This window comes from Pinus tabuliformis, chromosome 7, assembly GCF_031772625.1.
Source record: "Pinus tabuliformis cultivar Carrire ecotype Pingquan chromosome 7, CPIR1, whole genome shotgun sequence".
Classification (NCBI taxonomy): domain Eukaryota; kingdom Viridiplantae; phylum Streptophyta; class Pinopsida; order Pinales; family Pinaceae; genus Pinus; species Pinus tabuliformis.
This window is the reverse complement of record NC_142293.1, coordinates 567,403,359-567,415,493: the sequence shown is the minus strand read 5'-3', so window position 1 is coordinate 567,415,493 and position 12,135 is coordinate 567,403,359. Positions and strand designations below refer to the sequence as shown.

General features: G+C 31.4%; 1 protein-coding gene across 2 annotated transcripts; it reads left to right on the top strand.

The window, feature by feature from the left end:
- Nucleotides 1–2,593: 2,593 nt before the first annotated feature.
- On the top strand, nucleotides 2,594–9,633 carry LOC149248684 (vacuolar-sorting receptor 3-like). 2 transcript variants are annotated; one of them, XM_089458514.1, is made up of 14 exons: nucleotides 2,594–3,159; nucleotides 3,466–3,843; nucleotides 4,336–5,028; nucleotides 5,128–5,216; nucleotides 5,306–5,375; nucleotides 5,549–5,632; nucleotides 5,720–5,790; nucleotides 5,909–5,990; nucleotides 7,576–7,658; nucleotides 7,944–8,007; nucleotides 8,199–8,327; nucleotides 8,662–8,765; nucleotides 8,903–8,999; nucleotides 9,227–9,633. In XM_089458514.1, the coding sequence occupies exons 2-13, from the start codon at nucleotides 3,528–3,530 to the stop codon at nucleotides 8,996–8,998; spliced, it is 1,881 nt and encodes a 626-aa protein (XP_089314640.1). In that variant the 5' UTR covers nucleotides 2,594–3,159; nucleotides 3,466–3,527; the 3' UTR covers nucleotide 8,999; nucleotides 9,227–9,633. The 2 variants fall into 2 exon arrangements, with proteins under 2 accessions (XP_089314640.1, XP_089314639.1); XM_089458513.1 differs by having other exon boundaries at nucleotides 2,595–3,159; nucleotides 3,469–3,843.
- The last annotated feature ends 2,502 nt before the right edge of the window (nucleotides 9,634–12,135 follow it).

The window sequence follows — 12,135 nt, the reverse complement described above, 5'->3', positions numbered from 1 at the left end:
AAAAAAATTAAATAACTATACAAAATATTTAAGTAATGTCGGCTTATAAAAAAATTGTACAAACTTAATGTATCAAATATTTTTCGGAAAAGTCACATTGAAGATTTTGGTGGATGTGTTTCTTCAATGTAACTTTTCAGAAAAATATTTTATACATTATGTTATGGATCACAGAAACTTAAATTCCCATAAAACTTACTCAAACAATTATAAAAATTACATTAAAATATTTTATTATGTATAAATGCTTTTTACTCTTTACTTTTATTATAAATAAATATATATAATTATTTAAAAATTATTAAAAATATAATTATATACTATTAAAATATTTTTTCATAAATATTATTAAAATAAATTTTCATAAACATTATTAATTGGTCCATTATAATATATCTTTAGAAATTTAAGGGAAATAAATAGTTCACAAATCACTTAAGCTAATTTTTTTATGTTTTAAAATTAAATCCTCCGTACAATTCTATTGAGAAAAGTTTAAGATAAATTTTTTAAACTTAAATTATTATAAATGAAGTTTTGTAAATAAAAACTAAAATTAAACACTGTTTCATATTATTTCGCACTTTGAAAATTTGAAGTAAATTGCAACCCCATAGTTTCTTTGACCCATACAACTTCGGTAATAGAGTGAATTAATTTTTAAAAAGTTTTATTAAAACAAATTTGATATATGTATAATATTTAATAGATGTAGCATTAGATTTTAATATTATGAAATATTTAACACTTTACATATTAAATTATTTAATTTTACGCATCCAAATCACATTTAAACAAAACGATGAGTAGCGATATGGTGAAGTCATTGCTTCTATTTTTTATTCTATAACCCTGTATTAAAATTGATGTATATTATATTAATATAAAAATTATCAAATAATTTTATTATTTATTTTTATTGTTTTAGTTTTTGATATATTTTTAAATTACTATAATTTTAACGAGTTAACTTTTTTAAAATTGATGTATATTATATTAATATAAAAATTATCAAATAATTTTATTATTTATTTTTATTGTTTTAGTTTTTTAAAAACGAGTTAAAAAAAATTAAAAAATATTTTGAGATTAAAATTTAATAATGGTATAGAAAAGGATATTTTAGGAAAGTGTTTTTATTTTCAAACTGTTTTAATATAAAAAAATTGTAAAATTCGATACACAGATGACTTTTTAGAAGTTACTCTTTTACTATAGTAAGAACTTATTTTTATTTAATCATTTCATTTTTTCAATAATTAAAATAAAGATATATTTTTGAACTTTTAAATTTTGTATTTTTTTTTAAATTTATTTGTAATAATATTTATAATATTATGGTTATTTTACAAAGTGAACTTTTTAAGGATTTTTTTTAATGATTTGGCCAATATTTGATATCTTTATGCTAACTATACCTAAATAGTAGGTAGGTTTTGATTAAACATTTAAGCATTTTTAGGCACTGTTTTGTCTTAGAGAGTGTTTTGTCTTCTATTTTATTTATCTTGTTCTTATATATTAGGTATCTATTCATAACCATAAATAAACACTTATAAAACACTTTTAATTGTACTTTCCATTCATTTATAATTATATAATACTTTAAGCTTTGGTTATTATTAATTTTTTAAATTTTTTTATTATGTTGTAATTTTTTAAAATTTAATTGTAATAATATTTATAATATTATGGCTATTTTACAAAGTGAACTTTTTTAGGATTTTATTAATGATTTGGCGAATATTTGATATCTTTATGCCAACCCTACCTAAATAGTAGGTAGGTTTTGATTAAACTTTCAAGCATTCTTAGGCAGTGTTTTGTCTGAGGGAGTGTTTTGTCTATTTATCTTGTTCTTATATATTAGGTATCTAGTAGTAACCATAAATAAAAAAAAAAACTACCTTTTTATAAGGAAACTAAGATATAATGTATTGATTTTTTATTTTTTTTTTAATTATCAATTATAAAACACTTATAAAAACACGTTTAATTGTACTTTCTATTAATTTATAATTATATTTACTTTTAAAATTAAAGTGAACATCCATTTTTAAATTATATTTTTTCTTTTTAATAAAAATTTGAACCATTTATCTTTTCCTATAAAATAGTAAACACCCATTTACCATCCATCCAAAACCCCTATACACTAAATATTTATATAAAATTACTTAATATTTAATAATTAAATTTATTTATTTCAAACCCATCTACTAAATATTTATATAAAATTACTTAATATATAATAATTAAATTTATTTATTATATATGTATTAATATATATTAGAGATTGAGATTGAGATTGAGATTGAGATTGAGATTGAAATTGAAATTGGAATTTTAGACATTGAAATTGAAATTGAATTACAACCTCAATTTATACCGCATTCAAAATTCTATGAGAAAAAAACAAAAAAATTTACAATCTTACCCATAAACTTAAACTCCATACAAACCAAACCATGGAATCCAAAATATATATATATATAATTAACACAACCATGTTGAGGTTGTACCCAATGAAATTGAGATGAAGAAGAAATTCACAACCTTGACTTGACTTATGCAGGAGCAAAATTGCCAAATGAAAGAAGCAAGAAATTTACTCCCTTGACTCACGGAAGACACCAAAGGCACTCGAGGGCCGTAATTTACACTGATCTTGTTTCTATATATTGGCATATGTCATGGCGGTAGAATTCATGAATATTGTATTTCGTCCTCTCAGGTCGCCTACTTCTTTTGTCCATCCTTCTTCCTTCCGCCGTTAGCCTACTGTTTTGACCCACCTTAGGCTCTGAGAAAAGCTCCTCAACACGTATCCCTCAATTTGCAGAGAATAATAATGATAGTGCAGAATTCCAAATGCACAAACACCCTCTCAATGCGTTATTGGCAGTCCCACTTCAAAACAGCCAAGAAGAAAATAAATTGTAGCACAGGGATAGATCATTAAGCATATAAATGAGGAACTGAGACACGGTTTTTGAGTGTTTTTTGATTAATTTTCCATGGTTATGCATGCGGGCAGCGTGTCAATTTCATGGTATGCGTGTCCTTAAAGTTGTAGAGCAACAACACTGTCCACAGTGATGTTTAGTTGCTTCTCTTCTCTGAACAGTTTTGATTCTACCTAACATTAGCTTTCTCAAGGTATGTGCCTGTGTCATATTAATATTTGTGTTTTCTTAACTGGGTTTGAAGAATTTTCATGCAATCTTCAATCTATTGTTTCAGTTAATGCTTGAACAGAGATATTTTTTCTCAGATGGATTCTAGCAATTTCATGTAGCAATTCATGTACAACCAATTCATTATTTCAATTTTCTGTAATACTTGAAAGAGTTTCCTTGAATTTCATTGTTTCAGAGATTTGGAAGTCGTCTATTTCTATCCCAATCCAGTCCAGTGTTATTACATCATATCTCTTATTTATTGAATGTTGTGTGTTGTATATAGCAGGTGGGTATTGAGGATATCGAGAATTTAAGGGAGTCAAAGGCTTAAAAGAGGGATTGATAATGGAAGGGGCTAATATTGGTAAAGGGGCGGTGGGTTTTTATGTTGCTGTGCTATTGCTGATGAGCAGCAGTGCATTGGGTCGGTTTGTGGTTGAGAAGAACAGTATAAATGTGATAACTCCTGAATCATTGACAGGGAAGAGACAGAGTGCTATTGGAAATTTTGGTGTTCCAGATTATGGAGGGAGTATGATAGGTAAAGTGGTGTATCCAGAGAAAGGAAGAAATGGCTGCAAATCATTTGAGGAATTGGCTGTTGTCTTCAACAAATCAGAGTCTCCATCATATCCCCTTTTTGTCTTGACAGATCGCGGAGGTGATTTCTTTTCTTTCTTTTTTCTTCTTTTTTTTCATATAGACCTTCAAACTGCATATATCATGTATGTCTGGCATAATCTCTCATATCAGAAACACGAATAAGACCAGAAGGCACTTAGGCAATTAATGGAGAAATATGTCTAAGAAAATCACAATTCAATATTTGAGCTTTTTACCAGGCAATTAGTGGAAGTATATATCTAAAGAAGATATCAATTTGATACTTGACCTGTTCAGAATCCAATTGGTTATCAATTGGTGTAAGGATTTTTGAATGTTTAATATGAAATGATTTCAATCCCAACAAAGTATACACTCTGCTCTGATTCTCATAAATATTCTTTGTGAACCATTGGTTATTTTTTTTTTCCCTCCTGAACAGTGATGAAATGATTTATATAGTATAGTGTTCTTAACTTTATTGGGTGCTTGTCAAGCCTATGATCTTCTGACTGACCGGGAGTTCTGATTGCTATTAATTGTGATGTAGAGTGCTACTTTGCATTGAAGGTATGGAATGCACAAAACGCCGGCGCTGCTGCTGTTCTTGTTGCAGATGACCGCGATGAGCCTCTCATAACTATGGATTCTCCTGAACAAGACAAGGCAGCAGCTGCCTACCTTGACAGGATTTCAATTCCATCTGCCTTAATTGAGAAATCTTTTGGGGATGATCTGAAAAAGGCTTTGGAAAAGGGTGAACTCATAACCATTAAGCTTGATTGGACTGAATCCATGCCTCACCCAGATGACCGCGTAGAATATGAGTTCTGGACAAACAGCAACGATGAGTGTGGACCTAAATGTGATGATCAGATGGATTTTGTGAGAGAGTTCAAGGGCCATGCTCAAATACTAGAAAGGGGTGGATACACTTTATTTACTCCCCATTATATAACGTGGTACTGCCCTGAAGCTTTTAGTTTGACTAGACAGTGCAAATCCCAATGCATCAATCATGGAAGGTACTGTGCTCCAGACCCAGATCGGGATTTGAGTGAAGGCTATGAGGGAAAGGATGTTGTAAAGGAAAATCTCAGGCAACTCTGTGTCCACAGGGTTGCTAATGAAAGTGGCAAACCATGGGTTTGGTGGGACTATGTTACAGACTTCCACATTAGATGCCCTATGAAAGAGAACAGATACGGTAAAGAGTGTGCTGAGAATATCATAAGATCATTAGGTGAGTTTAAATTTTGATAGGGATTAAAAATTCAGAAACTGGCCAGAGTATGTTTGGTTTACCTAACCAGTCCATTCTTGTTTGTCTACGTTTGGGCAGGTTTGTCTGTTGATGAGGTTGGAAAATGCATGGGTGATCCAGAAGCTGATGTTGACAATCCTGTACTGAAGGCACAGCAAGATGCTCAGGTCAATAATATTTTTGTTTATAGATGATCGATTTTAATGATTTTTTCTCCTCGTGCATCATAACATGAAGGTATTTTCTTGTATGTTAGGTTGGAGATGGTTCTCGTGGGGATGTAACTATCCTTCCCACTCTGGTCATTAATAATGTGCAGTACCGAGGTCTCTTTTATTTCATCCCTTTTGATTATTTCAGTTCCGTTTTCTGTGACTTGGGAATTTTTGCATAAATGAATAGTCATCTGCATATCTATTGTGTATACTTTGTATCAAGTCCTATCTCTTTTAACACTGATGGATTTCATAGTGAGATAAATTTTCTTTCTTTCTGTCAGGGAAGCTGGACAGAACTGCTGTACTAAAGGCTTTATGTGCAGGATTTAAAGAAACTACAGAGCCACGACTTTGTTTGAGTGAAGGTACACTCTACAAATTTGATGTTAGTTTCTTGAGATTCAGAATTCTTTTCGGCTTTCAAATTTATTTATATTTTTAACTTTTCTCAGATATCGAGACAAACGAATGTCTGACAAATTATGGTGGCTGCTGGAATAAAGCTAATATAAGTGCTTGTAGAGTACGTTTATAATTTATTTGAGTTCATTTGATCAGTTGAAATTCTTTCCTGTTAGTTTTTTCGTATTCATTATAAATCCTTGGTGACTAACAATAGAGCATTTGTTTCAACTCTGTAGGACACATTCAGGGGCAGAGTGTGTGAATGCCCATTTGTGTCTGGAGTTGCATTTCAGGGAGATGGCTATTTAAAGTGTGAAGGTTTGTATGCCATATCTCTTTCTTACCACATTGCTTCTTTATTCTAGACAACCAAGAAAGCAAATGGATCAAGTTCATAGCTCTGAAAGAAATCCAAGAGCTGTCCAGGGGTACCTGCTATGTCGGCATCTGTAGTGTGAATATACGTTATTATTATTAAGAATTATTATGCCAATAGGCATGCCTATTCCATTTTGGAATAAGGCTTCCAAAGTATTAATTTAATTATCAGCGATTATTATTTAATTAATTTAATTATCAGCGATTATTAGGTGGATCGTAGAGATTTAATCTCATTAGATTTATCTGTCTTTTTTGTTTTTTTTTTAATTAAATTGATTAATGAAAAAAATGTCATATGAACAAGTAGTGCATGAACCAGTGGTATATGAAATGGGTTATGGTTTTTGGGCATGTGGTATTGATAAGCCACGGTATTATAACGAAGCTTATTTAAAGAATCTCTATGCTAAAGTGGGATAAAATCGCGTTCCATGTTTTTTTAAATGTACACATCTTTAAATTTTATATTAATTTTTTTTTATTCATAATAATAATAATAATAATAATTTTAATTTTTTTATAATTAATAATAATAATAATAATTTAAAATAAAGTTATAATTTAGTTAGTTTTTTTTTTTTTTTTTTAACAACGTGAGATGTATTATGAACTAATTGCTTTATAGTGGATTAATGCTTATTGACATTTAACAACCATTTAATTTATATGGCTACCTTAGTTAGAAAGGACCCTAAACTTTATTTGGTGTTACATGTCAATTATTGACCTAGATGCAAATAGTTGTACTTAAAATGCAAACCAAAAATACTGGTAAAACTACCAACATTTAATAACTTGCTATATCAGTAATTTTCAAAACATTTTTATCCTGACTTAAGTTCTTAAAACCTTCGTTGGTGGGTCATGTTTTCATATGAGAAAAAAATATAGAGGAGGAAACAACTGATGATCCTACAGAAGATCGGATAACATTTCATGTCATCTTATATCTGGCATCCTACCATAAGATGTTTTGAAAATGGAAGTTGGTGATAAGGTCTGTTTTGGATTGGCCAGGCTAGATATTCAGTGAATAGTCAGGATCATGTTAAGTTCTAATATATTTTAGAATCTTTAAGCGGTATGTTATGAAAATATAATAGCAGCTCTTTATTACAGAATGATATTCTTGTTATTTGACAGATTTGATTCTGCCCATATTTGAAATGGTTTGTTATTTTCTGGAAACATCGGATGTGAGAAAGACAAGTTGCGTATAAAATCTCTCCGTGACCTGTTTTTTCTGAGTAGGTTAAAAATGTGCTGAAAAGTACTATGTTGAGAATCGAGATCTATTATCATAGGGATGAAATATCTTGTTTGAAGATAAGGAACATCAGTTAGCAATAAATCTTTAGATTACCTTGAGAGTTGCTTCAAGAAGCAACTAAAATATGTTGGATTTTTGATTTTACAGAATCTGATAAATTATTGCTAACTGAAATCAGTAGATTGGGCTAGGAGCTTATTCCAAATTTATCTGCTTGTGCGAAATCTCACCAGCTTATTTGTTCTTTGCCAGCTTATGGGCCAGATCGTTGCAGGCTCGAAAATGGATTTTGCTGGTCTGAAACTAGAAATGGCGAAACATATTCTGCGTGCACGGTAATATTTCTGTTAACTTGGGGCATTTTACAGCTGGACTTTGCTTTGTAAGGATGGGTTATGTTAAAATTGTATTCTCTGGTTAGCATCCATGGCTCATTTATTTGGTTGTATGAAAAGGATGGAATTGTTTATAGATGATAATCTCATGAGTATACACCTTTATGTAAAAGAATGTGAGGCTTTGCGAGTTTTTATGTGATCCTTTAAAAAGTGATTATATGCTTTGACAATGGGCTACACATGATTAAAGTTTTACTGATGTCTAGTTGTGAACATCAACAGGATTATCGACCTACAGGTTGTGAGTGCCCCCCAGGCTTTAGGGGTGATGGTCAAAACTGTGAAGGTACTTGTTTATTCGTTGTTATATGAAATAGGCCGTTGTTTCCTCCACTACATTTCAAAATAGATTATACAAGGGTATCAACAAGTTTAAGTTCAGATGGAATCCAATTTCTGCTCTATTGTAAGCATGAATATGCAAGTTCAGGTCTATTTTGGGGATATATTACTGATTTTGCTCTTCCCTGTTATTAGATATTGATGAATGCAAGGAGAGAACTGCTTGCCAGTGCAGTGATTGTACTTGCAAGAATAAATGGGGTGGATATGATTGCAAATGCAAGGGGGATCTTTTGTACATTGCAGCACATGATACTTGCATTGGTGAGAACTTTGGGCCTTTGATTTTATTGTAAAAAAATATGCTGCCTCAGATATTTTTCAGGGTTTCCCCTCTTTGCAAGTGCACTACAGATGTGAAGCAATAGGTTAACTTCTCCGATCTAATTAAACAGAAAATATGCTTATTCCAAAGAAATATGAGATTTACTTTACAGGATAAGTGTTCTGGTTTCACTTTGTAATAGTGATTAAGATTATTAATATGATACTATTTCATTGTCAGTCTCTTTTTTCTATCTTTTTTCAGGTTCTACATACAGTTTTGAAGTTTCCTGAATATGTTTCATGTTTTTTTGTATGTGTGATAAATATGCAGCTAGGATTTCTTCAAGATTTGGCTGGGTTTTGGCAATCCTTGTTATAGCCTGCTTAGCGGGTTTTGCAACTATTGGTTATGTGTTCTACAAGTACAGACTTCGGGTATGTTCAATATGTTTTAGAGATTCAGAATTTCCCACTTTTACCCTTTATTAGCTGATTTTGATTAGTTCTATATCTCAAGATTTTCTGTGTCCATTGAAAAAGGAAAAATATACTGAAAATTGATTGTCTTCCAGTCGTACATGGACTCTGAAATCATGGCTATCATGTCTCAATATATGCCATTGGACCAAAATGAGGCTCATCAACCTCTACAACAAAGTTCAGCATGAGGTATATACTTCCTACCCACATGATTTTTTATGGGATCTCTGCTATCATCATATGCTTGTATTTCATTATAATCACTCGGAATTGGACTTCAGTATTTGCAACTGGCTACTTGCTGTTTGAATAAAAGATTAGTTTTTGATATAAAAACTTTCTTCAGTGTTTGTTCTCAAGGCATTCCAGAATGTTACATTATTTCTCACTGGATATGTTGTGCCGTTTTGTGATAGGTTGTGCCGTTTTGTGATTTATCCAAGAATGCTGCATTCAACTCGGCATTCATGCGAGACCAACATAGGTTTGATGTCATATTTTCTGATCGCTGAAGCTCTGATATCTTATACACCGTACAATTCCAAGCTTGATTTGCTGGAGGATCCAATCGTTTGGGATTGTATAGTTTCCTTTGCTAAAATTTAGGCACAGTTGGAGAAGTTCTGAATGATTAATAAACGCTAGAGAGGTATGGTTGTTAGAAACGTTTAGGAGATCAGGAGAATCATTTCAATCCATCTGGATTTTATGTATGTATATAATTGAGTCAGAATTAAATCATATATGTTTGAAATGTTCTGTAAAAGGGGAGAATATTAAGGGCACCATACCTATTCTACATGCTATTGTTTTTCGTGCATTACTTCTCACTGTTTTTTCAATTGTTGTTTAATGACAATCGGAAACAAATGAGGATCTTGGGCAGTTAGTACATGGGATTGCAAATTTAGTTGTGAAGATAATTCAATTTCAATTTATGATTTTGAAATTGTAAAAAGCTCCTTTATGATGATATTAAATTCACAAACAATCAGCTCCCAAGCCATGGTGAGAATATAGAGGTCTAACCAGCATTGAATTATGATAATTCAATTTCAATTTATGATTTTTATGATTTTGAAATTGTAAGAAGCTCATTTATGATGATCCAAAATTCACAAACAGTCAGCTCCTGTTTGAAAAAGCTTATTATGTACGTAATTTATTTTGTAGTTTTGGAAATCATTCATGCTGCATAGAACACCATAACCATAATCATTCATGATGCATAGAACATATGGTGCAAAGTTACTCGCTTCATGGATGTTTGTTATTAATGGATCTATGCACTGTTTGTTATTAGTGGATCTATGCACTGTGCACTGTTAATCATTTATTGAGATAAGTTCAGAGCATATTTTGCACTGTTAATCATTTATTGAGACGGGTTAAGAGCATATTTTGCATTTAGGTGGGTTGGATCTCTCTTTCCTTGGGCCTTCTCTTTCCTGAAGCATGACAGTGAACTCAAGGCTTCTTTTTATCGTCATACTCCATGTTTATATTGGTTTGCCATACCGTTATATGCTTTATGATTAATAACACTCTCTGGAGAACACTCTCTTAATTACTGTGATTCTTTAAGCTTTTGTCTATGCAAAGTTTATATTGGTTTTCCATACTGTTATATGCTTTATGATTAATAACACTCCCTGGAGAACACTCTCTTAATTACTGTGCTTCGTTAAGCTTTTGTCTATGCAAAGTTTTTTAGATAAGCTGTTTTTTGTTGTATAGCCTTCCTCAACTTGTTATCATACTAATTTTTTTTAGAGAAAGTTATTAGGAAGTTACTCTTTTTTGAAGCATTCCAGGATAATTCTCATGCAAAGCCTCTTGCTTTCGAGGTTTCTTGTGTGTACCTTCCTACTTAGTGATATAGAAATATTTTTCAAATCATTTTTGCTTCCAAAAACAAAATGGCTTTAATATACTTATTATTATATGTTAAAGAAAACTGTTAATTGGGCTTTGTTCATTGCTGTTCCATAAATGATTTGTGACACTAATGAATAATACTGTTGAGGACTTATCTCTACCTTTTTGTTTCTGGAAATAAAATAAACAAAATGGCTTTAATATACTTATTATTATATGTTAAAGAAAACTGTTAATTGGGCTTTGTTCATTGCTGTTCCATAAATGATTTGTGACACTAATGAATAATACTGTTGAGTACTTATCTCTACCTTTTTGTTTCTGGAAATAAAATAAAAAAATAATATACTTGCTATATAAAATTGTTAATTGGGCTTGGTTCATTGTTTATCCATAATTTATTATAATTGTGCTTTGTTCATTGCTGTTCCATAAATGATTTGTGACACTAAATGAAATGAATAATAGTGTTGAGGACTTATCTATATCTTTTTGTTTCTGGAAATAAAATAAAAAAATAATATACTTGCTCTATAAAATTGTAAAATAATATACTTGCTCTATAAAATTGTTAATTGGGCTTGGTTCACTGTTTAGCTATAATTTATTATAATTGGGCTCTGTTCATTGCTTTCCATAAACATAAATGATTTGTAAAATAATATACTTGCTCTATAAAATTGTTAATTGGGCTTGGTTAACTGTTTAGCTATAATTTATTATAATTGGGCTTTGTTCATTGCTGTTCCATAAATGATTTGTGACATAAATGAATAATAGCGTTGAGGACTTACCTCTATTTTTTTGTTTTTGGAAATAAAATAAAAAAAATAATATACTTGCTATATACAATTGTTAGTTGGGCTTGGTTCATTGCTTTTTTTGTAAATAAGATAGTATATTACTTGATAAACTGACAGATTACAAAAAAGGGTTGTGTGGGAAAGAACCTGACACAAAACCCTGCCAAAAAGCTAGTACTGGCCGTAGCGCAGGCTGTATTTACAGTGCGAACCAGACAAAAGAGGGAACCAAGTACAAAAGAGGAGCTGAGAGGTGCTCTCATTACAACAACTCAAAATTAAGAAATTAGTTGCCGAGGAGGGAGTAGAACGCCTTGTGGCAGCCGACCTTGCAGAAATTGTAAACCTTCACGACATGCAGTCTTTCGTAGAGGCAAAGGAACATACACTTGGGAAGATGAACCGGAAGGAAACCGACTGCATCACTCCTGGTTGGTGGTGACCCGATCCTCATCCAGGCGAATGGGAGTCTCCTGTGAGCTTCCCTCCTGTTGCATGGTGATGACCCTATGATTCGTGGAGGCCCCAGGGTTCTCTTTCTTTCTGCTTGGGGTTCCTTCAACGATTGAATGAACCTTCATAGTAGACTTCTTCTTAATGACAATGTAGTTCGGAGCGTCCCGAGTGATAAATCTGCAATGATG